This window comes from Lampris incognitus, chromosome 10, assembly GCF_029633865.1.
Source record: "Lampris incognitus isolate fLamInc1 chromosome 10, fLamInc1.hap2, whole genome shotgun sequence".
Lineage (NCBI taxonomy): Eukaryota > Metazoa > Chordata > Actinopteri > Lampriformes > Lampridae > Lampris > Lampris incognitus.
In genome coordinates, this window is record NC_079220.1 from 21,255,326 (window position 1) to 21,282,580 (window position 27,255).

The 27,255-nt window shown below is 42.3% G+C and overlaps 1 protein-coding gene across 1 annotated transcript; it reads right to left on the minus strand.

The window, feature by feature from the left end:
* Positions 1-2,557: 2,557 nt before the first annotated feature.
* On the minus strand, positions 2,558-27,255 carry LOC130119375 (zinc finger protein 696-like). The gene is given in 5 exon segments (XM_056287847.1): positions 2,558-4,828; positions 25,209-25,517; positions 25,520-25,660; positions 25,662-25,976; positions 27,095-27,255. Coding segments are annotated over 4 exon segments (1,641 nt in total). The 5' UTR covers positions 25,701-25,976; positions 27,095-27,255; the 3' UTR covers positions 2,558-3,676.

Sequence of the window (27,255 nt, forward strand, 5' to 3'; positions counted from 1 at the left end):
ATGCCGTTGCGTTAATCGGGTGGGATAAGGGGAAAAACTAGAAATAAATGAAAAAAAAAAAGAATCCCGTGATGGGACGTGGCAGTCTGAAAAACCCCTGGCTGAACCAGCACGCTGTGCATGCATATTTTATACCTGCAATTTTAGATGAACGAAATTCCAGTTTTACAAACTGGCTCTCCGTGGCAGAAAACGGCACCTTGGCAGTGGAGCTTGGGCACTGCTTTTTTTTTAAACCGGCACCTTGCTTTGGTAATTTCCTTTAGTGTGTCTGAGATAAGACAATGCCTTAGTTACACAGGAAAACAGGAGAACAGGGTATGCCATTAGTTTCTTTAATATTTTTGTTTACAGTACATGATGCTGCTTTGCTTTTTTTCCACTTTTTTTTTTATTTTTAAATTTTTTTTAGGAATTATATGTCCTCAATAGAAGATTTGTACACAGTGAGCGATCGCTGGACGGGGGAGATGGATGGGGTGGAATTGGGGAATGGCACCTAGTTAGCGGTGCACCGATACCACAGTTGAGATTTCATTGGGCTGATAGTAGGCTGAAGTAGTCTGTGTATGGAGCTTGTGGATATCAAAAAATGAATATTAGCACAATATTATTTGTTAATACTGGAATGTTTCATTGTGGAATGATAATAGGAATGTATTTTCAGTTGAAAGACACACACACACACACACACACACACACACATCTTATGGCCCATTTAAAAAAATCTCACACTTTGGCTATGTTCAGACTGGTAGTCCAAATCTAATTATTTTTTGCATATCTGATTTGAATCCGGTGGCTTTACTGTTGTCTGCCAGACAAAAAAACAAAACAAAACAAAACAACAACAAAATAAACCATATGGAATATTTTTTTTCTCAAATCTGACTAACCACATTCAGTTAGGGTTTGCTATTTGATCTAAACTACATTTCTGTAGCTGTGTCTGTGTGACCCGAGTTCAGATCAAAAAGTATTTACCCTGCCTCTTCGCGGCACCCCGCCACCAGGCAGGAGCGCAACAGTGTGCCTCACAACAAAAACAAACAATGGAACAAGCAAGCATAGTTGAGATGTGAAAACTGCCTTTCATAGACAAGTGCAGAGATAATGCCTGTGTTTACTGTAGGAGGATGCCTCAATTCAGGCTGAGCTCAAAAGCGCCTTCAGAAATAAAATTAGAGAATAACTAAGTAATCAGCTACTTCTGATTACTTGCATATATTAGTGCTCGATGTCCGTTTTAAAGATCAGATTTGAAAAGCAAGTTAAATTTGTCAGCTGTCTGAACATAGCCTTTACTGCAGCATAAACGAAACCATCAGTGTAAATAAAATTACTGAGAACAGCAATTAGAATGACTTGTGCGTGCACACTGCGCACGCCGCACACACACACACACACACACAGACACACACACACACACACACAAACACGGAGTTCAAAAGTCTGAGACCACCTCAAAAATCTGTGATATTTTCATGTAAACCTGGAAATAATCCACATTTTGAGGATTTAAAAAACAAAAAAAGTTATGACATGTAAAATGAAGAAGAAATGTTTAAGATTCTGCACTATGTCTAGGTCAGCAATCCCATTTAAGCAAATTTGTAGCATTGACCATGTTAAATCTTTTGTGCAAAAGGTCAGATCCCCTTGAGTTTTATCTCTTCCACTGAAGCTCTGTTCAGATGACACTCAGGTGGATTTGATCTACTCATCAGAGGCTTGGTTGTGTAAATAAACTTACAGCCATTGCTCACCTTATATCAATATGGCTGTGCCTCAAGTTTCCAGCAGAACATTTCTTACTAAGTAGTATTGTGATAGCGGGAAACATGGCATCAGAACCAAGTGAAAATGTCAGGAGTCAAAGTGTCATTTTAAACAAAGAGGGGTTTTCTCAGCATCAAATCATGGCTAAACTGAAGGTTTGTAAGAGGGCAATGCATGGCACTCTGAAACACTTAGCTGAAACTCAACCAGTTGTATCCAAAGCACAATCAGGCAGACCAAAAGTGACCATACCACCAGATCAATACAGCAAGCTTTGTTCACTGAAAGATAGGAAAGCAACCTCATCACATACAGAATTTGCTTTCAAAACAAACAAAAACAAACCCAAAACTTAAGATTCCAATCAGCAAAAGTACTGTCAAATGAAAACTGTCTAGTAGTGGTCCCAGAGGACAAGTAGCACCCCACCCCCCCACCTCAGGGAGGGAAACAAAAAAAAAGGCCGTGTTTGGCCAGGGAGGGAAACATGGCCAAATGCTTAGCATAGGCTAAGAAATAGCAGCATTTCACAGTGGATCACTGGAAAAAGGTCCTATTTACTGATGAATCCCAGTTTGAGATTTATGGAATAGAAGGGTGTATGTAAGAAGATGAACAGGATTGATACCAAAGTGTATGAAACCAACAGTAAAACAGGGTGGTGGGAACATTCAAGTCTGGGGGTATTTTGCCTACTCTGCAGCTGGACACCTGCATCAACTACACCCTGACAAAGGAGAAGCACCACTCCATTCTTCAAAGACATGCTATACCCTCTGGTTTGTGTCAATGTGGAGAAGGATTCATACAGCAGCAGGATAATGACCCCAAACACACCTCAAAGCTTTGCAAGAAATACCTGAAGATCAGAGAAGACCAAGGAGTGCTGACTGTCATGGACTTTCCTCCACAGCCAGCTGACCTCAACCCCATTAAACACCTATGGGGTGCTTGAAGACTGAGAAAGCCGAGCATTCTGCCCCATCACAAGAAGTTCTTTGGAACATTGGCAGATCGTGCTGAGACAACATGGGTTATCAGATTTTGTACAACCTTGCGGAGTCCATACCAGCTAGAGTGCATGCTGTCAATAAAGCAAAAAGGGGACATACCAACACCAAGACATTCTGACAGTCATGTACATTTTTCAAAGATTCAACTTTTCACTCAAACTTTTAAGCTGAAATCATCTGTAATGAAAAACTTTGTATTAGATTCAAAAAGAATGCAAAATAGAATTGTAAATGGTGAATGGACTGCATTTTATATAGCATTATAAAAGCATTTTCACTCGTGGTCTCAGACTTTTGGACCCCACTGTGTATATATGTATATACTTGGTCAAAATCTGATCAGCATCACTTGCAAGTACGCAGTAAATGACAAGTACTCTGATTGGCAAGTATCAAAAATTAAGTACTCATACTTGGTTGGTAAAAGATTGTGCAGTATCACAAAGTACAAAATTAAGTACTCTACATTGATAAGTACTCACTTGGTGAACTAAAGGCTGGTGCTCGCATCAGCAAGTACTAAAAAATATATATAAGTATTTCTGCTTGGTCCTTGAGAAAAAGGTATCGGTGCACCTCTATACTAAATAAAGTACAGACAGACCAGAGACCAGTTATCAAGATTATCTACAAGAGCCTTGGTTACCACCCCCACCCCAACAGACACGCAGTACATAACATGTACATACACACACACGGACACTTGCATAAGAGCAAATCAGTCAAAGTCGACCCTTCCCATTTACATAATGCAAAAAAGAGCACAAAAATGTATGAAAAATGTAAGAAAAAAGTCATACAGGAAAAAAAATTAATATATAGCATTTATAAAAAAAAAAGGAATAATACTTTTTTTAAAAGGTTAAAGGGGTATTATGTTTCTTTTAGCTGCTATCATTTCCCATCGTGCTGCTGCTGCTGCCATTGCTGCTGGTGCTCCCTGTGTCAACCCGCTCTCGCTTGTGGATTTGCTCGTGTGCTTTGAGGTGGCCAGACTGGCTAAAAGTCTTACCACAATGGGAACATGCAAACGGACGCTCCCCAGTGTGGATCTGCTGATGGGCCTTTAGGTGTCCGAGTCGCCCAAAGCTCTTGCCGCACTGCGTGCAGCCGAAGGGTCGCTCCCCAGTATGAATCTTCTCATGGGTTTTGAGTACACCGGAGTTGCTAAAAGTCTTGCCACACTGCGAGCAGCTGAAGGGCTTCTCACCAGTGTGGATCTGCAGGTGGCTGCGATAACTCATCTCCTTGGTGAAACTCTTGCCACAGTGCTGGCAGCAGTATGGCCGCTCGCCTGTGTGGCTCAGCTGGTGGGCTTTCAGCTCCTTGGACTGGCTGAAGCTTTTCCCACACGTGGCACAGCAGAAGGGACGCTCACCTGTGTGGAGCCGCTGGTGGGCGCGCAGGTCATCAGCCTTGGTAAAGCCCTTGGGGCAGTGGGCACACACATATGGCTTCTGGCCTGTGTGGATCAGCTGGTGCCGTTTGAGGTTCCCTGCCTGACCAAAGCTCTTACCACACTGGGAGCAGGTATACGGCCGCTCCCCAGTATGGATTCGTTGATGGGTCTTCAGGTTGCCCAGAGTGCTGAAGTTTTTCCCACACTGCGTGCAGGAGAATGGCTTCTCCCCCAGCATGTTGCGCGGTTTCCGCACAGTGGGGTTTTTGGTCTTAGTGGTGCCAGCCAAAATGCCGCCGGTACCCTGCCCAGTCGCTGCCGAAGTCACTGCTTGTGAAGACTTGCCTCCATTAGCAGGCTGGAGCTCGTACAATACCCCATCACCCCCAAACTCAGGGTCCAGCTTTCCCATGCCATCCATCAACATGGGATCCGGTCTGAGCTTATTAAGCTCGGTGCGGAGCTCGGCCATATGGATGGACTCCAGACCATTGTGCTGCAGGTCCGAGCGCTGAAGGTGGCTGGACATCAGGTTGGTTTCTGGGTACTCATGCTTCAGGGAGCCCAGCTCTGTGGCGTAGTAGCACTGCAGGTCTACATGGTGGTCCGACTTAATGAACTCCAGAGTGTCCGATACCTGAAATAAGGACAGAGATGCAGGTTAAATACAAAAAAACCCAAAAAAAAACCGATCCTTTTGCTTATTGTACTGACCCATTGTGGTCATTCTGCACCACTCCTGCGAATAGGTCCCAAGAGCCAGATGTTCCTTTAAAGGAAAAAAATATATATTTCATTTTCTTTCTAATCTCTTCCAATCCTTTCTTAGCATTTCCTTTACACATGATCGTCCCAGAAGTCCACAAGCAACCCTCAACCTTATTTGATTGTAATTATGTTGATCTAGGATTTGAAGCCAATTCTACTGTTGCCAAGTTGCTCTATATTAGACAAGCTTAAGGTCTAAAATGAGCAGATCAGGAACCAAAAAGCTCAGTTAATTTTTGGTTAACCATCTTCATTAATATGAGACAATGCAATCAATCACAACTGGAACAAAAAATTTGTGACAATGGGTGGGTTCTAAGTGGTTAGAAAAACTAAGATTAAACCAAAACATCCACCGTGAGACAAAGTGTCCAACCTGAAGTCTCCCAAAGTAGGAAACACTCCATACCAGCTTCTGCGAGCATTATATTACAGATGATAGGACACTCTGAACTCTATGTGAAGAGGAAGATGACAGAGATAAGTACAGCATTATTGAAAAAAGAGATTTAATTTATTTGGGGATGTAGCATATCACATGTTATTAAATAATGAAAACTAAAAGATAATTATACTCCTTCCTTGGGACAATAAATAACTATTTTAGGCTGTGCCTTAATAATGCCCATCTCTATGCAGTGAAGATGGGAATTTTGAGAGCTAAGTAACTAATAGGCTAGGTTACATTGGCCCCAAAGCTCAATACAAAGCAAATATCACACATACAGTGGGGTGCCGGTTATTTGACTTTGCACAAAGATAGGAATTACAAATTTTGTGATGCACTGCTGTAATACAGAAAAAAACCCTTACTTGACAACTTAGATTTATTGGTGTTGTAATGTACATATATTAAATATAATGTCAGAGATTTAGTTTATCCCTCATTCAAAAAAAAATGTGTTTGCTTGTATCTAAGTTGAGCATTCCAATAAGATTCCAAGTATATGTTAAATTGATGGTAAATAAATGACTTCATGACACATGAACATGGTCGATGCATTCTTTTTAAATAAAGACGCATATTAAAAAGAACTCCTAGGGTATGCAATTTTTACATCTGTTTGATAGCGATTTTAAAATATGATTTATTTTAATATGCACCTCATCCCACAGAAAACACATTTTTTTTGTTGTGTTTGCATCCAAAAGAACTTTGTAGTTTTGTTATTTGTTCTTGCGTTCTGAGTGTACTTAGCCTTGGCCAACTCTCGTCTAGTTCGGCACAGAGCTTACGCGTTCTCACGCTACTTTCTCCCATTTCCTGAAATTCAGGAGATAACCAAATCCTCACCAAGCATTGTGTTTTATCGGCAGACCCCTGCACGCTCTTGTTTTTCCTATGATTTAATTTCTCCACTGTTGCCTTCTCCATCTTTCCAAACTAGAATATGACATGTCCACATGGTTCCCACTGCAGGTCCTACCATTTTTTGATTCCAGCTGGGAGCCAACATTTCGGGTTGCGAACCCATTTACTTTTGGTCAAAATGCTCAGAATAGTTCAAAGTTAGGTACGCAAACCGGGATGGAAACTGTTCAATGATGTTGGAAAAGGGGTAACTGAGTGAAGTGAAATTTGTAGGCTGGCTTTGCGAGGCTAAGCGGTTGGCAGTGTTGCCTTGCAGGAAGAAATTCCAGGTTCAAGTCTTGGTACTCTCTTCATGGAATCTGCCTGCTCTCTCAAAGTTTGAGGGGATTTCCTCCCACATCCAAGACATGCATTGTTAGGCATGAGATGCTCCTACCATTGCCCTTGACAAATGCACTGGCTTCGAAACTTGGGGTTGGTCCTAGGGCACTGCACTGTGGTTGCCCACTGTTCATAAGAAGTTAGGGTGGGTCAAATGCAGAGGACACATTTTCCCAAGGGGATTAATTAAGTGTAACTTAAAGGGCTGGCATTATGCCACCAGGTGTACAAGCAACTAGGGTTAGGCCGAAGTAAAATTTTCAAGCCGGTTTGATATTAAACCAAACACCAGACCAGACCACTAGGTGTCGCACTGACTCATCTCATCTTCCTGCACCCCCCACCACTACCACCACCACCACCACCTTATCTCTTATCTCCTTGCTGCTGGCCTCGGCTCAGCACTAAATTGTGCATGGTCTGTCAGACACTAGTGGCTGTTAGTCTGTTTATAAACAAACATGTAAATCACATTGTCACACTGCTTATTACTAATGTAATACAAGTTGGATTTAGCACCATAACGCCGTCACCTCAGGTTGCTGATGTAGGCTACTTTTTAATTTGCAAGAAAGTCTCATAATGACAAATGTCAGTTCAGTCGGTTTGCATAAACTCAAACTGGTTTAAGCTTGTACACCGGACTGGCAAAACCGGGAAACTGACCTAACTCCACAAGCAATGAGCCATACAAACATTTCAAAATCTAGCCAACTGTAACATCACCTTGGGAAGTAACTTCAAATCCAGCCAATCGGTTCACCCAGTTACAGTGAATATCAGAACTGACTGGCTGGATTTGATCCTGTAAATTTGATCTTGTTTTAGCCTTCTGAAGGAAAGCCAGCATTTTTATTTTTTCCTTCTTACTTCAAGAAAAAAATGATTTAATATTTTGTATTGTGAATTCTGTTACTGGGGATAAGCATACCTGAAGTCTTAGTTGAAACTTAAATAAGCCATGCAATATTTTGCCCATTTTTGTGTGTAGTTTAATTTTAGAAAGATTATGCAAAGCCAGCCTCACTAAGCCTTTTCATGTTCTCAGTGCTCGTTTGTTCCTAAGTTATCTGTAATTTTGTATCCGTACAAAACTCATTTGGGGCCTTTCCTCGATTTGCGTGCCATATTAGTCCCTCTTTGCCCCCACCTTGTTGTTTAAACAGTTCAACAAAAAAATTTGTGTCGTTTAACCTTGACAATTTTGTGAGTTCAAAAGTCTCACAGTGCCCATCACTAGACTTATCACAATAGATATATCAAAATATTGCCCAGCTCTAACTAGTATTCACTGCCAATCTGAACATCATCTAACCTCTTCCCACCACCATCCTAGTAACCAGGATTAGTAGCAGACATTAATATCCCAACCTGGTGATCCTAGCCAGCTGAAAAACAAGTGCTGAAATAGACAGCAGCTGGGCTGAGTTTACATTAAACATGACACCCCTTGGTTTTGTGCAAAAGCAAATTTAAGGCATTAAAAGCACAGCAAAAATCTATCAAATTTTGGATTCTTACAACAGGATTTTTTTTTTCTTTGTACAGGGACCCTTTTACTTATAACTGGTCCAGATATAAGTGACTCTGTTTAGAAAGCAAATAGAAAACAAATTAAACAGAACATTACCCACTCTTATTTCATTGTGAAGTGCTTCAAATCAACAAGACAATAAACATGCAGTTTTACAGTCAGTATCAAATGCATTAACTGTTTATTCATATTCAGTATCTGCACTGATGGAGAACGATACTGCTATTACTACAAAATGTCCTGTTGCAAAGGGCCTGTAAAGATTAGTTTCTGAGAAATTGGGCAGGCAGTGGCTTATGTAAAACATAATTTTGGATTTCAGCCATTGAGAAGTTCTTCAGCTGGTAAGTAGGTGAGCCTTTAAAGGGATTTGCAGGAGTCAGTTAATGATCTTAGGGTCTGGGAAACACCAGCACAGCAAGAGCTGCTAATGCATCGGGGTAAAACCGGTCCCCTACATTATACTGAGGAGGGAGACAGTGCGGAGACGATATAAAATTTAAAAAGCCAAGTAAATTAAGTTTGTTCTTCGAAGCATACAGATTAGGGATTATGATGAATGGTTATTTTGACTATATTTAAGGAAAGTGTGGTTATGCAGCCATGATCGAATACCGCAACTGCCCCCTAGTGATTGGAGATGTAAACTACACAATGTAGTGCTGCAGCCACAGCTTTGTGTGAAACCATAAGAAGTGATACAGTGTTCTTGAAAATTGATACAACATTGTGAAAAGATAATCTCGTGATACTCAAGTGAGTTGTAAAAATATCTGTGTAAAATATAACGATTTGTTGATTTAGGTGTATTTTTACTTGGGGTAGGTATGGACATTGCATCCAGCTTGAAGAAGATGGCAACAGTGACATTTCAGAAAGGAAACTCACTACAAACATTGTTTGGGTGTTTTTATAAATGCCTTGATTTTCAAGACTAAGCTGAGGTTTTACTGACAGCCAGTGAGTTTGCACATAGTATTTTGTCTTGGTGGAATGCTCAATGTAAAAAAGGGCATTAAAAACATTAACAAAAGAATCCTACCAACATTTACCAAAAATTATAAATGTTAATTGCACTAATTTGTTTTGTCATATTTCACCACATCATTGTTTTAAAGGAGTTTATTCATTTATATCATCACTATACAAAAATAACTTAATGCCAACTGACTGTAAGGACACTGCCTCTGGGCCATCTTTCCGTGCGAAGAGGAGACAAAACTGTTCCCAGCTCTCCATTTACCTTTGTCTGGGCGTTCAATCCCCAGCTTTGCTCATACATGACAAGTGTGAGGTGATTCAACACAGAGGGAGGGCTGAAGGGGAGAAAATATTATGACAGCCTGTTGGAAGTTTGGGAGTAAGTCACATGAACCGTGAGAGAACTCTTTAATTTCTGCAGGGTATTGTGATATTGTGTTTATCCCCAGAGCAGAAAGTAGACCTTCTCAAATTCTTTCTACTCCAGGGCTGTCAAATTTTGCTGCCCCTTGACCTCTGACCAACCACTAGTTGAAATATGTTCATGTGTTTCAGATGTACAGATGTAAAAAAAAAAAAAGCTTTAATCCACAGTGCAACATGGCAGCTAATATTCCACAAAAAACCCTGGTCAATCATTACAAGATATTATCATAGATCCAAAGCACTATGCACGCACTACTGTTCAGTAACTGTTGTTACTATTGAGTTCAGGTGAGTAAGTACTTGGTGAAGACTTTGTAGACTCAGGGCCTTTCTCAAACCACTCTCTGCCCACTACCACTTCATCACCATGTGTCACTTGAAATGTGACACATGGTGTCATGAGAAATCAACAAGTGACTCTTAAAGCTATCAAGGGAGCTTTCAATTACAGTTAAATTAAGGGGGGGGGGGTAACTATGGGACTCCATCACCACTACGCCCACCAGAAGAAGGATGCAAGCATCATGTCTCCCAGTGAGTCTTGCTCCACTGCATTTGTGGTCAATCTTTTAGTAAACAAGGCCAGAGGACTAGGTAACAACAATCCCAGGGTGCTCAAGGTGTGTGCCTGGCACCTGGCAGGCATGTTCCAGCACCTCTTCAACCTTTTGCTGAAGCTGAGGAAGGTGCCCCAGCTCCAGAAGACCACCTGCATTGTCCTGGTGCCCAAGAGGGTCCACCCCAACACTCCCTATGACAAGAAGGGTCAGAGCAGGCTGTACTTCCTGAGGAGGCTCCGGTCCTTCAATGTGTGTAGCAGGCTGCTGCAGATGTTCTACCAGTCCGTAGTTGCCAGTGTCCTATTCTTTGTTATGGTTTGTTGGGGGAGGGGGGCACCAATGCGAGAGATACCAGCAAACGGAACAAGCTGGTGAAGAAGGCCAGCTCGGTAGTGGGGGTTGACCTGGATGACCTGGAGGCAGTCGCAGTGGGGAGGATGAGGAGGAAGATGGCCACCATCTTGATGAATTCTCCCATTGGAGAACACAGACTCATTGCCCACCGGCAAACCACAAAACACCCTGGCCAGTCTTTTGTACCATCAGCCATCAGGCTCCACAACAAGGCTCACCCCCTGCCCCAACCTCACCCCTCCTCATCCAGCACCCCCTTTCTAACTCCCCTCCTCCTCCCGCACAAGGACTGACTCCTTGACCCCCTGTCCCCTGGCACAAGGACTGACTAGGACCGACTCCTTGACCCCCTGACCCCCACATAAGGACTGACTAGGACAAACTCCCTTGACCTCCATAGATTGCCACTGGGCCCTCTAACTTATGATTAGGCTGATTTGATCTAGTGACCCACCTGACCATACCGTACCTTGCTTATTGCACATGGTGTACAGTTTTACAGTGTACAAAGTTGCTACTGTTCACATATATGTGTATATGCTCCCTCTCTCCCTCTCTCTCTCTCTCGCTCGCTCGCTCTTGCTCTCTCTCTATATATACACTACCGTTCAAAAGTTTGGGATCACATTGAAATGTCCATATTTTTGAAGGAAAAGCACTGTACTGTTCAATGAAGATAACTTTAAACTAGTCTTAACTTTAAAGAAATACACTCTATACATTGCTAATGTGGTAAATGACTATTCTAGCTGCAAATGTCTGGTTTTTGGTGCAATATCTACATAGGTGTATAGAGGCCCATTTCAAGCAACTATCACTCCAGTGTTCTAATGGTACAATGTGTTTGCTCATTGGCTCAGAAGGCTAATTGATGATTAGAAAACCCTTGTGCAATCATGTTCACACATCTGAAAACAGTTTAGCTCGTTACAGAAGCTACAAAACTGACCTTCCTTTGAGCAGATTGAGTTTCTGGAGCATCACATTTGTGGGGTCATTTAAACGCTCAAAATGGCCAGAAAAAGAGAACTTTCATCTGAAACTCGACAGTCTATTCTTGTTCTTAGAAATGAAGGCTATTCCATGCGAGAAATTGCTAAGAAATTGAAGATTTCCTACACCGGTGTGTACTACTCCCTTCAGAGGACAGCACAAACAGGCTCTAACCAGAGTAGAAAAAGAAGTGGGAGGCCGCGTTGCACAACTGAGCAAGAAGATAAGTACATTAGAGTCTCTAGTTTGAGAAACAGACGCCTCACAGGTCCCCAACTGGCATCTTCATTAAATAGTACCCGCAAAACACCAGTGTCAACATCTACAGTGAAGAGGCGGCTGCGGGATTCTGGGCTTCAGGGCAGAGTGGCAAAGAAAAAGCCATATCTGAGACTGACCAATAAAAGAAAAAGATTAAGATGGGCAAAAGAACACAGACATTGGACAGAGGAAGACTGGAAAAAAGTGTTGTGGACGGATGAATCCAAGTTTGAGGTGTTTGGATCACAAAGAAGAACGTTTGTGAGATGCAGAACAAATGAAAAGATGCTGGAAGAATGCCTGACGCCATCTGTTAAGCATGGTGGAGGTAATGTGATGGTCTGGGGTTGCTTTGGTGCTGGTAAGGTGGGAGATTTGTACAGGGTAAAAGGGATTCTGAATAAGGAAGGCTATCACTCCATTTTGCAACGCCATGCCATACCCAGTGGACAGCGCTTGATTGGAGCCAATTTCATCCTACAACAGGACAATGACCCTAAACACACCTCCAAATTGTGCAAGAACTATTTAGAGCAGAAGCAGGCAGCTGGTATTCTATCGGTAATGGAGCGGCCAGCGCAGTCACCAGATCTGAACCCCATTGAGCTGTTGTGGGAGCAGCTTGACCGTATGGTACGCAAGAAGTGCCAATCCAACCAATCCAACTTGTGGGAGCTGCTTCTGGAAGCGTGGGGTGCAATTTCTCCAGATTACCTCAACAAATTAACAGCTAGAATGCCAAAGGTCTGCAATGCTGTAATTGCTGCAAATGGAGGATTCTTTGACGAAAGCAAAGTTAGATGTAAAAAAAAATCTTATTTCAAATACAAATCATTATTTCTAACCTTGTCAATGTCTTGACTCTATTTTCTATTCATTTCACAACATATGGTGGTGAATAAGTGTGACTTTTCATGGAAAACACAAAATTGTTTGGGTGATCCCAAACTTTTGAACGGTAGTGTATATGTGTTTGTGTAGATGCTGATCTCATATCTATGATGTTGTTTAGTATTGTTAGTATTAATGTTAAATTTAGTATTGTTCTGATCCTCTACTGACCTCTACTATCTGTCTATCTATCTATCAATCTATCCATCTATCTAGCTATCTACCTCTGTTACTCTACCCTGTTGATGTCTTTTTTTACCCTATCTACACCTGAATTTCCCTTCGGGGATGAATAAAGGTTATCTTAGTGTTTGAGCACAAGCTAATGGCAACACTATCCTTTAACAAAATCCAATAACCTGTGTGTCATTTAAAAGTAAAATTGGAATCATGTTTGTGCATACAGTAGACAATTTCAGTTGTTTAAATGTGACGGTTGTAAATCGTAAGTAAATCATAATGGAAACATGAAGGCTAGGCAAGGAGATGATGGAAGAATAGGTGTTTTGTCAGTCATACCCTTACCTGAATAACGACGTAACATGACCAATTGCAAGCTTTAAAATAGGAATGTACCAATACTGATACCAGTATCAGGTATCGGTCCGATACTGTCCATGTACTAGTACTCGTAAAACTACTCCAATACAACCACGCCAGATATCCCACTAGACAAATCCTGCTGAAATTGTGAGAAGGGAGCAGTGCCTTTTTTCACCATCTGTACAGGAAAAGGAGATGGAGCCAGATAGATGACGCAGTGTGACGGCTGAGAAGCAAACTAACATGCCGACGTGTAATTTGTCCCAACGGAGCGAGAAATGACAAAGTTATATGCATGGCTAACTTGGATGAGTGCTGACAGCCCAGGCACGGACGCGACACGTCATGTAGGCAGAGCGGGTTTTTTACCTGCTACACTGCGACTGTGTTGCGTGTGGTTGTGTGACAACCATGTTTTCTGCTTCACTTCTGTGAAGCAGAAAACATGTTTGTGTTTGTTCAGGGAAACACAAAGCTGAATGTTAAAATGTCAGCAACAGCATCATGTTGTACATTTAATTTGTTACAGCCAGAAAGTGAAGAACATCAGATGAAAATTAAACATGTTTTCAAAGTCATTGATAGAACTGTAATGGTATTATTAAGGCCTCATATCAGTACTCGGTATCGGCAAGTACCCAAATGTAAGTACTTGTACTTGGTCTGAAAAAAAAAAAAAAAAAAAGGGGTATCGGCGCATCCCTATTACTCAGTTTCATGCCCAGTATTGGCAACTGAGAGAGTTTCCAAAGTTTTGAAGTAGGAAAAAGTTGATTAAGTGGGATGACATGGGCACACAAAGACATGATTTGACAAGACCAGGTCAAAACCTAGAATATGGCTGGACTGTATATGGTAAATGTTGGAAATTGTGGCCAATTGGTTACAGGGATAGTCAGTGGTAGTGTCTATAATGTGAATTCCTGGATATTAAATGGTCATCTGCAATTTCGAGTTAAAAAAAAAAAGAATTTTATAAATGATCTTGCAAGAACAATACTTTCCACTCATATCTTGAGATGTTTGATTTTAAAGAGAACTTAATTTAATTGTAATTATAACTATTCTAATTTTCTGCTAACTCCCCTTCCTCTTCCATCTGTTTCTATCTGCAGATGTCTCATTTTTCTAAAACTCACTCTGTATTGACAGGCGATGTCAGAAAGAATGGATTGTGGTTGCTGATAGCACTATGAATTGCGCATCACCTGCAACTGCTATCTGCCCCATCTCAAGGTCCAATTCACAAAGAGATATTGCGCAAATGATATTACAGCCCAAACACGCCCAAAAAGTTTTGCAGCTGAGTGCAATTTACCCTGGTTTTGCAACCGACTGCAATTTTCAAATGTGGCAACAGTAGGCAGGCTCAACGCCATCCTTAATGTCATCAAGTATAGCAAGAATTGTTAGACCTGGCAACCTGTATCTACCAATGATTTCGGTCTCAGTTAAATCAAAAAGTGATATTCTCCTTCGGGCGGCACAGTGGCACCGTGGTTAGCGCGGTTGTTTCACAGCAAGGAGGTACTGGGTTCGAGCCCCGGGGTAGTGCAACCTTGGGGGGTCATCACGGGTCGTCCTCTGTGTTTCCACCGGGTGCTCCGGTTTCCTCCCACAGTCCAAAGACATGTAGGCCAGGTGAATCAGCCATACTAAATTGCCCCTAGGTATGAATGTGTGTGTGGGCCCTGTGATGGCCTGGCGGCCTGTCCAGGGTGTCTCCCCGCCTGCCGCCCAATGACTGCTGGGATAGGCTCCGGCATCCCGCAACCCTGAGAGCAGGATATGTGGTTCGGATAATGGATGGATGGATATTCTCCTGGCCTGGGAACACCTTGGGATCCCCCAGGAGGAGCTGGAGGGCGTTGCTGGGAAGAGGGACATCTGGAGTGCCCTACTTAGCTTGCTGCCACTGCGACCCGACCCCGGAGAAGCGGCTGATGATGAATGAATGAATGAAGGATATTATCCTTTGAAATATCCGCTCACGAGCACGCCTAGCATGACGATGCTTCACCTGGCTACAATCACTGCTGCCATGGTCACTGGAATGTCTGAGCGTCAGTTACGACCAACTCTGAAGACGCTAGTAGTTTTCACTCTAATTGCATGTGGGTCGTGAATTGGAGGTTGTTGTTTTTTTTTGGTAATGACGCTCATTTGCATAGAAAGAGACAAATGTTGTGCCAAATGTATGCATATTACCTAATTTAAATACGTGCAAATAGCACCGGAGCACCGAGACGCTATTTGCTTGGCAGTGCATTTAGGGGTGCATTTCACCCTTCAGGGGTGTTTTGAGAATTACAAAGTTTATTTTTGCCTTGTTGGTGCAGGTTTAGGGGCCGCAAAAGCTGCGCAATCATTTTGTGAATTGGCCAGCGAGTGTTTTCCCAGAGTGATTGTTATTTTAGGTGCTTTAAATGTGCGCTCTCCCTCATGCCTCTCGCAGCTTGGCCAACCAATCGTGTGACTTTAGTAACGCTGTTGATCACCTGATTCGGCGGCCCAATCGTGTAACTTTGTCATTCAGTCACACCAAACTTGATCAGCAAAGGGACATTTGCGCTTGTAGGGCTGGCCCGTTGGTCCAGTCCAGCCAAATATGCTTGAAAAAGACCTGCTGTATGATAAAACAATTAACGAAATTGTCAGAACAACCACTACGTACTCCCAAGTCTTCTTTTACAGCATTTATTTTTGCAAGCATGACATTTTTTTTTGTCTTCTGTCTGAACTTGATAACTGTTTTTTTCCCCCAACAGTTATTGTTAATGCATTACAACAACAATATGCAGGTGCTATTAAATCAGCTGCACCCCCCCCCCACACACATTTGATATGCATATATCCAGAATCCATCCATCCATCCATTATCTTAACCGCTTATCCTGCTCTCAGGGTCACGGGGATGCTGGAGCCTATTCCAGCAGTCATTGGGCGGCAGGCGGGGAGACACCCTGGACAGGCTGCCAGGCCATCACAGGGCCGACACACATACACCCATTCATTCCTAGGAACAATTTAGTACTGCCAATTCACCTGACTTACATGTCTTTGGACTGTGGGAGGAAACCGGAGCCCCTGGAGGAAACCCATGCAGACATGGGGAGAACATGCAAACTCCACACAGGGGATGACCCAGGATGCCCTACCAAGGTTGGACTACCCCGGGGCTTGAACCCAGGACCTTCTTGCTGTGAGGCGACCGCGCTAACCACTGTGCCACCCTATATCCAGAATATCACAGTAAAAACAGAAACCAATATTTCCCCCACTCTTCAGTGTCCCACCTTTGTTGACGAACAGTCATATTTCAGCCGACACAAATGCACACTCACTTACTGATTGGCTTCATGCAAACAAGCAAATGGTGTTGGCTTGAGTGGTGGTAGGATGCAGAGGGTGATTTGACAAAGCTTTAGGCTTTGTGTCTACCAGAGAGTGGTAAAAAAACCAAAAGCACTTCTTGTATTTCAGGTCCAAGCATTGCACATGTTATTTATAGTTCGGCCAACTAACAAGAATGACGGGTGGGACTAGAAAGGAAAACTGTGCCAAAAGGTTTATCAGTTCTGGTCAAGTCAATTTGATTTCACCTGGGAGGGAACAAAAGCTAGACCTGCTTTGTCGAAGCAGAGGATAAAACAAGCAAAGAAAATGACAATGAATCAATAAACTGTGTTGTTAATAAAAAAAAGCCCTGTTTTGACATTTTATGTAGATCGCAATATGATGAAAAAAGAAATACTTTTACAGAAGGATTATTTTTGCTGTGGCACTTGTTACATAACTTCAAATTAATTACATGCAAGGATGTTTTTACAGAGGTCTCAGTGCCTTATTTTATGTTTTCAGAAGGCTTATAAAAGGGCATATTTCACTAGAGTTGCAAGCAGCATTGCAAATTCTTCTGAAAGAAATGCAGATATTGCCTAAATCTGAAAAGTAGGGATGGACTTATGGTTGTCTCTGATAACTAGAATTTCCAGTTGCGCTTGTACCGGTTGCGCAGGCGTGCACGTGGTTCCATTCATACTACAATTGAGGGTCCGCGTTGGTCTGGCGTTCCACACATTTCCCAATCCACACTCCATTCCAGTTGGTGGCAGTAATGCAAGTACATGCAGCTGCAGCCTGGAGAATGGCATGAGGCTACACGTGTGGCAGGGCTATACGTGTAACCCCGCCCCATAATCATATTAGGGTTAGGGTTTGGGTTTAGGTGTAGCCCCTCCTTGTTCTCCAGGCTGCAGCCAGTATCTTCTATGGTAATGCACCATAACATTGTTTGATGGCAGGCATTTTCATCTCTCCCAAGCATTTGTGTGATTTCTTGTCAGGTGTTCAATGCTAATTTGCTGTCTTTGTATTCTTTCAAGGATGAATTATATAAATGTGGGTAATGGTGAATCTCCTTGCACAACCTCTCTTCAAAACAAGCATCCACACTATTACCTGGAGTGTGGGCAGTCAGTGCGCTTGCTATGCGGACAGTCCGCACGCTCCCAAATTCTGGGCTGTGCGTGGACCCTCCCAGACATGGGTGGATGACTCATTTACGTCCGGGGACCAAAGCAAACCCTCGTGGACATGTGGATGTGTAAAGTATGAATCGGCCTTAACTTGGATCCAAACTACTGTTGTTGTTTTTTTAATGTTATAACCTACATTTTGTAGTCATGTAGCTCCTGAGCACATGCTAGTAGATTTCACAAGCGTGCCAAACAAATTTTCTGTGGATGTCAATGTTTTCCTGAACTAAGGCAATGGAACACGTTGAGCTTGGAAGTGGGAACTACCAGCTCTTAACCACCAACTTCCAATGGAATGCAGCCCAATCGGTAGTGTCATTTAAACTTCTGGGTGTTCGTTTGCTCGTATTTCTTGTAGCGACCCATGCTTTGCTAATCAGTTATTTTAGTGTTTAACCAGTTGTTCTTATCCTGTAATTTATTTTCTAAATAATTAATCTTAATTTTTTAATGTTCTTTTAATTTATTCTCCATCTTGTTCTGTACCTCTTATTTAATGTCATTTTATACTTTTTCATGCAAAGCACTTGTGCAATGTGCTATATAAACAAACTTGGCTACCAGTTAAACAAATTGCGACTTGGGAAATATATTCAGCCAAACTTCAGGAGAACTTGGCTAAACTTACCACCCAAATTATGCAACTGTTCTCAATAAAACATGCTGAGACATATGTTAGATTTCTACTTAAAGTAACTTTGTCATCTGCGCTGTTTTTGAACTGGGGTGGTTTCTGAAAACAGAGCTTTGTGTTGAAATCGTTCAACTGATCATTTAACAAGTCATTCAGCTGGTGCTTGTGGTCATGCATTTCTTTTCCAATATATCACATACTGACCTTTAATTTACTGCTTGATTCCATTAAAAAAAACACCTAAACAACAATTCCTAAAAAAAAAAAAAAACCTGTTACGGCACTTAAAAAGAAATCACTTTTTGGTCAGGGTTTTTGTTTTTGTACAAACTATTGTATTTACCATCATTCCTATAGTTTATTATGTTATTTTTCTCAAAAGAAATTAAAATCATTAACGGACATTTCTGGCACTATATTATATATTACACACACACACACACACACACACACACACACACATATATATATATATATATATATATATATATTTTATGCAGAGCTATTAAATTGTCAAGCATATCTAACTTAAACTGGACTGGTATTACTAAACTTAATGTATGCCAAGTTTGCATAATATAAATATAAATATTGAATCAGGAATCTCATTGAATGATTCAAATCGGAAGCCACACAAACATGATGAGGATATCCCTACTGTTTAGTTCTTACTAGCCACTGAAAACACATTTAGTAGGCATTCTAAATCTCTATAGTAGCCCTTAGTCAACCAGCGGATGTGACGGCAATTGGAAATGGCTCACACAACCTCCATCTCCAGGGTAACCACATGCAAATTTCCCATTTTCTTCTGGAATAGTGTTCAATCAATTTATATTCGATTTTTCAACAAAAATCGTATATATCCTGGCATTTTTTGTAGACTATATTGTAGACCTTTAGTCCATACTATGACTGGAGTATTGGTATTTGGACACAACCAGAGTGGGTCTGAATTATAAGCCCAATTACAGCACTGTTGGTTTCTTTCCAATTCAATAGTACACCTGCTTATCTCCCTGATTAGCACATCTTTAAATCAGAGACAAATGTTAAAGACAATGTCTACAAACATTTCTCTTCACATTGCTTTTTAAAACATCTGCATACTATTGATGTGACTATGTTTCTTTCCCTTTTATTTGTGGTTAAAGTTTATGAAGTTGTTCACCTCTTTGCTTTTCAAATTGCGGACGTTGATATGGTATAGCCTACAGCAAGTGCCATTGATTAAAATGCTGATGCTCAGTTTAAATTAGTGTGCTGTTTATCACTACATAACTGGGCCCTGTTAGCTGGCTGACTGTCAGAGACAATGTCAAGTAGGAACATTCGTGCTACGTTGTTCTGTAACAAAGCATAAAAAAGATTAAAACAAAAAACAAACAGGCTTAGAAAATAATCGGATGTGCTTGGTGGTTGTTTGGAGATTACTGTCAAAATTGGGTTGTGACGAGGGAATGTTTTGGAAGAGGTCAGTTATTAAAAGAACCCATGAAAAAGAAATTTTGTTTCACAAGGTAAATGAAGCTTTTAACTTTCCAAGCTCAACATGCAAAGAATGCTTCACTCTAGCAATGAGGTTTTAGAAGGGAAATAAGGCAGTTTTCCAAGTCATTAAATCAGACTAAATTGCATTATTTGTCAAATGTGAAAGAATATTTTTCTTAAAATAGTATACATAAAAGCTGGACATTGCTAGATTTAATTTTCTATCATGCAATAAGAGTTTTAGTCCAACATGCTTGATGGGCCTAATTTGTGTTTGCATCCTTTGCACTGAGATTCTTGCAAATGTGAATATTGCGATTGTTGATTCTCAAATTATATATTGTTCATCCCTAGTGTGGAACATACCTTATACAAAGTATAATCTCAGTTAACAGCTCTCTTGCTGTTAACTTGATTTCATTTTGCTACGACCTGATTGGCTTTTTTCTTTTTTTGGATTTTTACTTTTTCTCCCAAATTGTATCCGGCCAATTACTCCATTCTTCTGAGCCGTCCTGGTTGCTGCTCCACCCCCTCTGCTGATCCGGGGAGGGCTGCAGACTACCACATGCCTCCTCCGATACATGTGGAGTCGCCAGCCGCTTCTTTTTACCTGACAGTGAGGAGTTTTGCCAGGGGGTTGTAACACGTGGGAGGATCACGCTGCCCCCCCACCCCCCACCCCCACCGAACAGGCAACCTGACCGACCAGAGGAAGCACTAGTGCAGCGACCAGAAGACATACCCACATCCGGCTTCCCACCCGCAGACATGGCCAATTGTATCTGTAGCAACGCCGGACCAAGCCAAAGGTAACACAGGGATTCAAATCACTGATCCCAATGTTGGTAGGCAACGGAATAGACCGCCACGCCACCTGGTCTTGACTGGCATTTTAAATGCAAATTACATCACCATCAGGAACCCTTTTAAACAGTTTCAATTGAATTATAATATATTTCATTGCAAAAATAACGGTTTTTCGCCATACATCCTGTTTTCATGATGACCCCACGAGTTTGTATTTCATTTCTTGTGAATTAACTGCATGCCACACAGTGTTGGTCTCGCTGTGTGTAAAGTTACTCATAGTTAAAGGTAGAACGAGTAGGATTTGTCAGTTGCAGTTTGTAAACACAACATTCAAAGTTGGCCCCTCCTCCCCAGCTCAACAACACCATAAGCACACGCCCGCTGACTGCAGTTGCCAGAACACATCCCAATGTACTGATTAACTCTGTGTCGCTCTTCATTCCCACCCTCTCCTTCAGTGCTCGCCAACGGATAGAAGCCAACCCTAAATTCACCCTTGTTTTGGAATGAGCTGCGTCCGCCATTGTCGTAGCAGCTTCTTGGATATGTGCTTATGATCTCAATCTGGCACCTGGTCGCTACGTTTTTAGAGTCCTGCTGCCCTAAGGTTAATGCCCAGAAACATCCCGTACACATCAAAGTAAGAAAATACAGGCAGAGGACAGAGTCTCTGCAGATACAGACAACGCCACGGCGCTGCTCCACCCCCTCTGCCGATTCAGGCAGGGCAGTAGACTACCACATGCCTCCTCCGATACATGTGGAGTCACCAGCCGCTTCTTTCCACCTGACAGTGAGGAATGTCGCCAGGGGGACGTAGCATGTGAGAGGATCACACTATCCCCCCCCCCCCCCCCCCTCCGAGTTCCCCCTCCCCCCATGAACAGGCGCCCGACCTACCAGAAGAGGTGTTAGTGCAGCGACCAGGACACATACCCACATCCGGCTTCCCACCCGCAGACACGGCCAATTGTGTCCATAGGGACGCCCAACCAAGCCAGAGGTAACATGGAGATTCGACGAGGGATCCCCATGTTGGTAGGCAACGGAATAGACTGCCACGCCATACGGACGCCCTGTTTTTAGTTTTTAAGCTTTAGAAGTTTAGATAACGTCAGCTCACTTCATTATCTGACATTTTAAGTTAAATTGTGTATTCAAATCACAGTGTTACTTTGTGAAAATTGCTTTAATTAGTATAGGTGCAGAAGTTGGCAAAGATTTACATATGGCAGTTGCCATAACTTTGCTTCATGGGGTAATTTTTGAATTGTCAATGAAAATTCAACAAATAAAAAATCTGGCTTTTCATCTTTTCTCTGCATCAAGTTTTCTCTAAACTTCAAATAAATCAGCCCAAAAGAATTCACATTTCCTTTCCTCAGCAGCGCTGCAATGTGCAATGTTTGCAAACAATATTGCACTGTTTCATTATTTGCTGCAGAGCAGACTTTGTTGATACATAGTTAAGTTACTGTGTGTGAACTTGGAAATATTGCATTAGAGTCTATGACAGTATATTTTACCTGTGTGTATTCACTATTATTGTGTTGTCTTGAAAGAAAACTTAATGCAATAAAAAGATTGACAAAGCAAGTTTTGTAAAATTGGTTCTCACACACACACACACGCACGCACGCACGCACGCACGCACGCACACACACACACACACACACAGCAGCGGGCTCAATGTACTTGACAGCGATCTTGTATGGGCTTATTTGGCATTGCATGTCTGCTAAAAAAAAAAAAAAGTATAGCATATGGCGTGTTAGACGTTCAGGTTTGTTTCAGATAGATAGCTTTTCTTGGTACGCATTTTGTGACATCACACTGCCATACATACCGTGGCTTGTGCTGAAACACTGCACCTGATGTGACCCACTTGGCCTTAAAGGTCCCTGCAATCAAAAATTCACTTTCATTCTTGTCACCGCTTTGCATCTTTTTAACATTGTTATAGAAATTCACCAAAAAAAAGTATTTTTGTGTTCAGAACTGTTTTTTTCTCTGATTAATAAAATAATTTCACAGTTACATCATCCTGCATCTGGTGGGTGCAAACCAACAAAAATGTCTAATGAATGTTAGGGAAATTGAGAGAAGTGAATTTCTACCACCAAACTGAAACTAGTCAATAGCATATCAATGTCCACATTATTCTAAAAAAAATACCCTGCAATTATAGGCCATTACCCAAATCAAACTCCCTCTCTAGCAAAATTCAAACCAAGTTCTTTATTTAATTTGATCATATGCAGTGTCGCTACTCGTGGCTAATCAAAAAAGCCATTTACCATAGCCGAAGAGCTAATCTTGCCTGCTGCTGTAATTCTCGCAGAAACAATGATTGATAAGAAAGCAGCTGATGTCCTGAAGAAAGTGCCATTGTCAAATAATACTGTGTGCGATCGGATCGACGACATGGGAATTGACATTATTGACCAAGTGGTGGAAAAACTGAAAGAGTCGGGTATGTTCGCTTTGCAGTTGGGTGAATCAATGGATGTCAGGGGGGAAGCGCAGCTGATTGCGTTTGTGCGTTACAAAGACACTTTAGAGATGAACAAGCACATTTTGTTTTGCAAGAAACTCACAAGGAAAACTACCGGACAGGACATTTTTAACGATATTTTGAGCTAGGGTCAGATTGACTTTCTACCAAATCAACGCACTAAAGATCAATTTACACCCTACACGACCTAATTAGCCATGTGATGGTATGGCAGCCTTGTCCAGGGTGTCTTTCCGCCCAATGACTGCTGGGATAGGCTCCAGCATCCCCGCGACCCTGAGAGCAGGATAAGCGGTCTAGTTAATGGATGGGTTAAAGGATGGATGAATATATATCAAATTGGAAAAAGCCTGCAGTGCTCTGTGTGTCATTTCATGAGATCTTTAGCTGGTTACACTTGGGTTACATACCCCTTGTAGGGAACCTAGAGTCCAAAACAAAAAAGTGGAAGTTTAGTAATGAGTGCAATGCATTTTGAGTTCACAGTGGGATGTTTTCATTAAGCAAGAATTAAAAGGCTCATTCCAGTGAAAAACATAATGTTTCAGCTAGCTGCATAGTTAGGGAGTATCTGAGTATAGTGTTACCAAAAATCAAAACTATGGGTCTCAGACATTTTGAAACAAATGTTGAACAGTCAAAATTTGTGCCAAATAGAGGCAGATTGATGTTGTATTCAAAATGGGTAAAATTTCTGGCATTTGTCGAAATCATAAATTTTGGTAGAAATTGGTTAACCCCTTACTGTTATTAGTTTTGTCCCACCTGTCTTAGCTTTCACCCCTCTGTGCTCTCAGGCTGTCTACCAATTGCTAGTTGTAGCTCTTTCCCCAACAATAGCTAGCGGTTTTGTGCAAGTCGCAAACACTAGTAAATTTGTTTAAAGTGCAACTAACCCCGACATGGATGATGCCCTCAGTTGCACAATCCATCTGTGTCAACTTAACAGTAAGACTGCACAATGCCGAAAGGGGAAACTTTACAGCAAGTGTAGGCGATCACAGTTAAACACTGGACTTCTGTGTGAGCAAGACACTACATCTCTTTCCATGTCTGTATTACTCGTTCCCAGAGGGACTGACTGCATTCTGATTTTTTTTTTTTTATACTTCACAAAATTTGTGGCAGTGACATAGGATTCCATTTAATCAAATCTAATGGCCAATTGGTAAAACACCAACACTATTCTAAATGAAATAGTTTTGAATCTTGCAAAGTTCTACCTACACTGCTTTAATTTAGGGAATAAGCAGCAGCATAGAGCCACTATCAAACCATCCTACAGCTTGTGTAGCATGGCCTGCTAGCCTATATAAGTGATAAATTTTCTCTTCTTTCTAAGGTTGGTATGGTAGAACACCACCACAAATCTGTGCATTGTCATAATATTTTCCCCTGACAATAGGGCATTGAGAGCTATTCCTTAATAAATGTATGGTAGCTATACAGTAATATATAAGATGTGCTGTATTTATTGACAACGTGTTCTGCTCCAGTGTTTGGCTAGCTATCAACTAGTCATTCAAAGGTCCGTTGTCAAAAATTAGATATACAACACATCAAGATTATGGTGGAACTGTTGGTACATAAAATCTTCAGTGGAAACACCAACTGATTTACTATACATTCAAGATGATTTTCATTAGATTTAAGTCACCAGAATGGGTCTTTCAAGCAATTAAAACATTCTTCCACAATCCAGTGTTTCATTGCATCATGTCATTATTTCCATTCTTTGGGTCAAGATTTAAAAACTACTTCAGGCAAAGAATGATTCTCACCACAGTCTAGTTGGAAATGAACTGAGACACCCAAATTTTGGACTAGTTTGTTGCACACTTGTATCCACAGAGTGCTCAAACCTGTCAAAATAATCCCTGCACAACAAAAACTTCATAAAGTCCACAACCAATCGTGTAGCTGGGAAAGGGCACCTTAGAGTCAAACATATAGTCGAGCACCAGTCTTGCCAACACAAAAACACAATCTGAATGAACACAAACTGCAGGAGTACAAATTTACCTGGGAAATGTAGTCGAACACCAAGCTGGGCTCATAGTGGGACTTGTATTCCAGCTCAGTGATGTCAGTGTGGTGGAAGGGCCCCAGGTGGTGGTTGCCGTGGTGACCATGGTGCTCTGACTTGATGTAGTCTAGGCCGCTGATCTCCATCTTTATCTGGTCCTGGCCCAGTTCGGCAGTTGACAGCGGCTGTATCTCAGAAAGGTCCACAGTCCGAATTGGCTCCAAGTCCACATCCTCAGGTTCACTCTTCACACACGGAAGCATCACCAAAGGCTCAGCAATCTCAGCTGCCAGGGAGCTGAGGGTGTGGGTGTGGGGCAGTCTGAAGAAAGGAGGGCCAGGTGTCGGGGTCGCAGCGGAGACATTGGGCCCGGAGGGGCAGTCCACCTGGAGGGAGGGGTCATCAGAGGTGTGGGTGGGGAGCCGCACTCAGAGGAAAGGGAGGTGAGCTAGCCCCAAGCTCATGCATTCAGTCTCCAACTCAGTCATGGTGAGGGGGGAAGAGTTGCTTTAAAAGTCTCTTTACTCTTCCTCTCCTCTTTACTCTTTCTCTCTACCCTGCTGTCTGGTTAGTAGGTGTTCTTTCAGTCACCCACTCTTCTCCTCCATCTCTTTCTGGAGAATCTACCCGTCCTGGGAAGAAAGAGGGGGGAGGCTGAGATGGAATGTTGGAACACCTGACCCCCCTGGGGTTCAGACAACGGGAGACGGTGTGTCACCGACACCCCCTGCCTGTGTCACCACCCACACCTGACAGGGAATGGCCTAAAGAGACAAGACAAAAAGACAAATGGAAAAAAAACAGGAGATGGAGAGAGAGGAGAGGTGAGGTTAGAAAGACATAATAGAATGACAGTAGGATACAGAAACGTTTACTGACATCTATTTTAACCCCATTTACAGAATGACAGGTATCCCACATCAAAATCTGAATAACAATGACTCCAAATGTTGGAAATATCCAATTTGTCCAAATTTAACATCTGCCATCGTCCTGACATAATGAAGTGGCCTCCACACGCTCCGAAAAGTTTGCAGGAAGCTGGTATTTCACTTGGCAGGCACTACGTACATGTCTGCCTAAAAAGAAATCACTTGTACGGGCAAACCGAAGTCAATCATCAAAAGCAGCGATCGTCTGTCAAATTACGTATCATACCTCAAGACTGAACTTTACGCAAAGTATAGTTTGCCCTACGCATACCTGTCGTTTTAACGCCAGCCAGGTAGCCTTCTCAAGTCGCCACGCAAACCATGCATTAGTAGTTGACTGCAAGAATCTGGCGGTGATTTTTTTTCTACTGAAATAGATTGAGGATGTCTTTAAGCCTTTCGCTGTGGGACGCCATCCGCTTTATTACACATACTGAAGTTTTAAGACTCAGCCCATCTCCACCAAAAGGTGGTAACGAGGGGTATCGTGAAATCCGTGTATTTCTAACCGCTTATCTGCTATACAAAGACAGGGCAAGGTTGCCATGTCTCGCTAGCTGGGCTAGCCAGTGGCCATCTTGTTTATCACACTAACGTCGGTCGGTGCTTGCTAGCTAAACTAGCTACCGCTAGCATGGTAGCTAACCGCGGCTAGCGCTTCACTGGCATGCAGGGTAAACGAAGAAAGTGAGAGTGAGAAGGGAGGACAGAAAAGTGCCGGGAAGCCGCCTCTCCTAGCTTTACTTAAGCATTTTGCACGCTGACTGAGCACAGCGGGAGCTCTGACAAGGCTCCCAGACAAAAGAAAGTGTGGCCAAATTATGACATCTGTAAAGAGACCGATGCACGTCCAGTCGTCTTGTGGGAAAGACGTGTAATTAAAACGCAGAAGACGGAGCGACCAACGGGGGGGGGGGGGCACACAGCCATCCGGTTAAAACGCGGCTTACCTGAGGTCTGCCCGGTTCATGGCTCTCTCGGTTTGGCCGCTGCCACAGTTGCCAGACTTCTAACTCTACCGGACCCGCCACGTCCACCTCCAGAGAACAACCCTGCTGCCTCTCTCTCTCTCTCTCTCTCTCTCTCTCTCTCTCTCTCTCTCTCTCTCTCT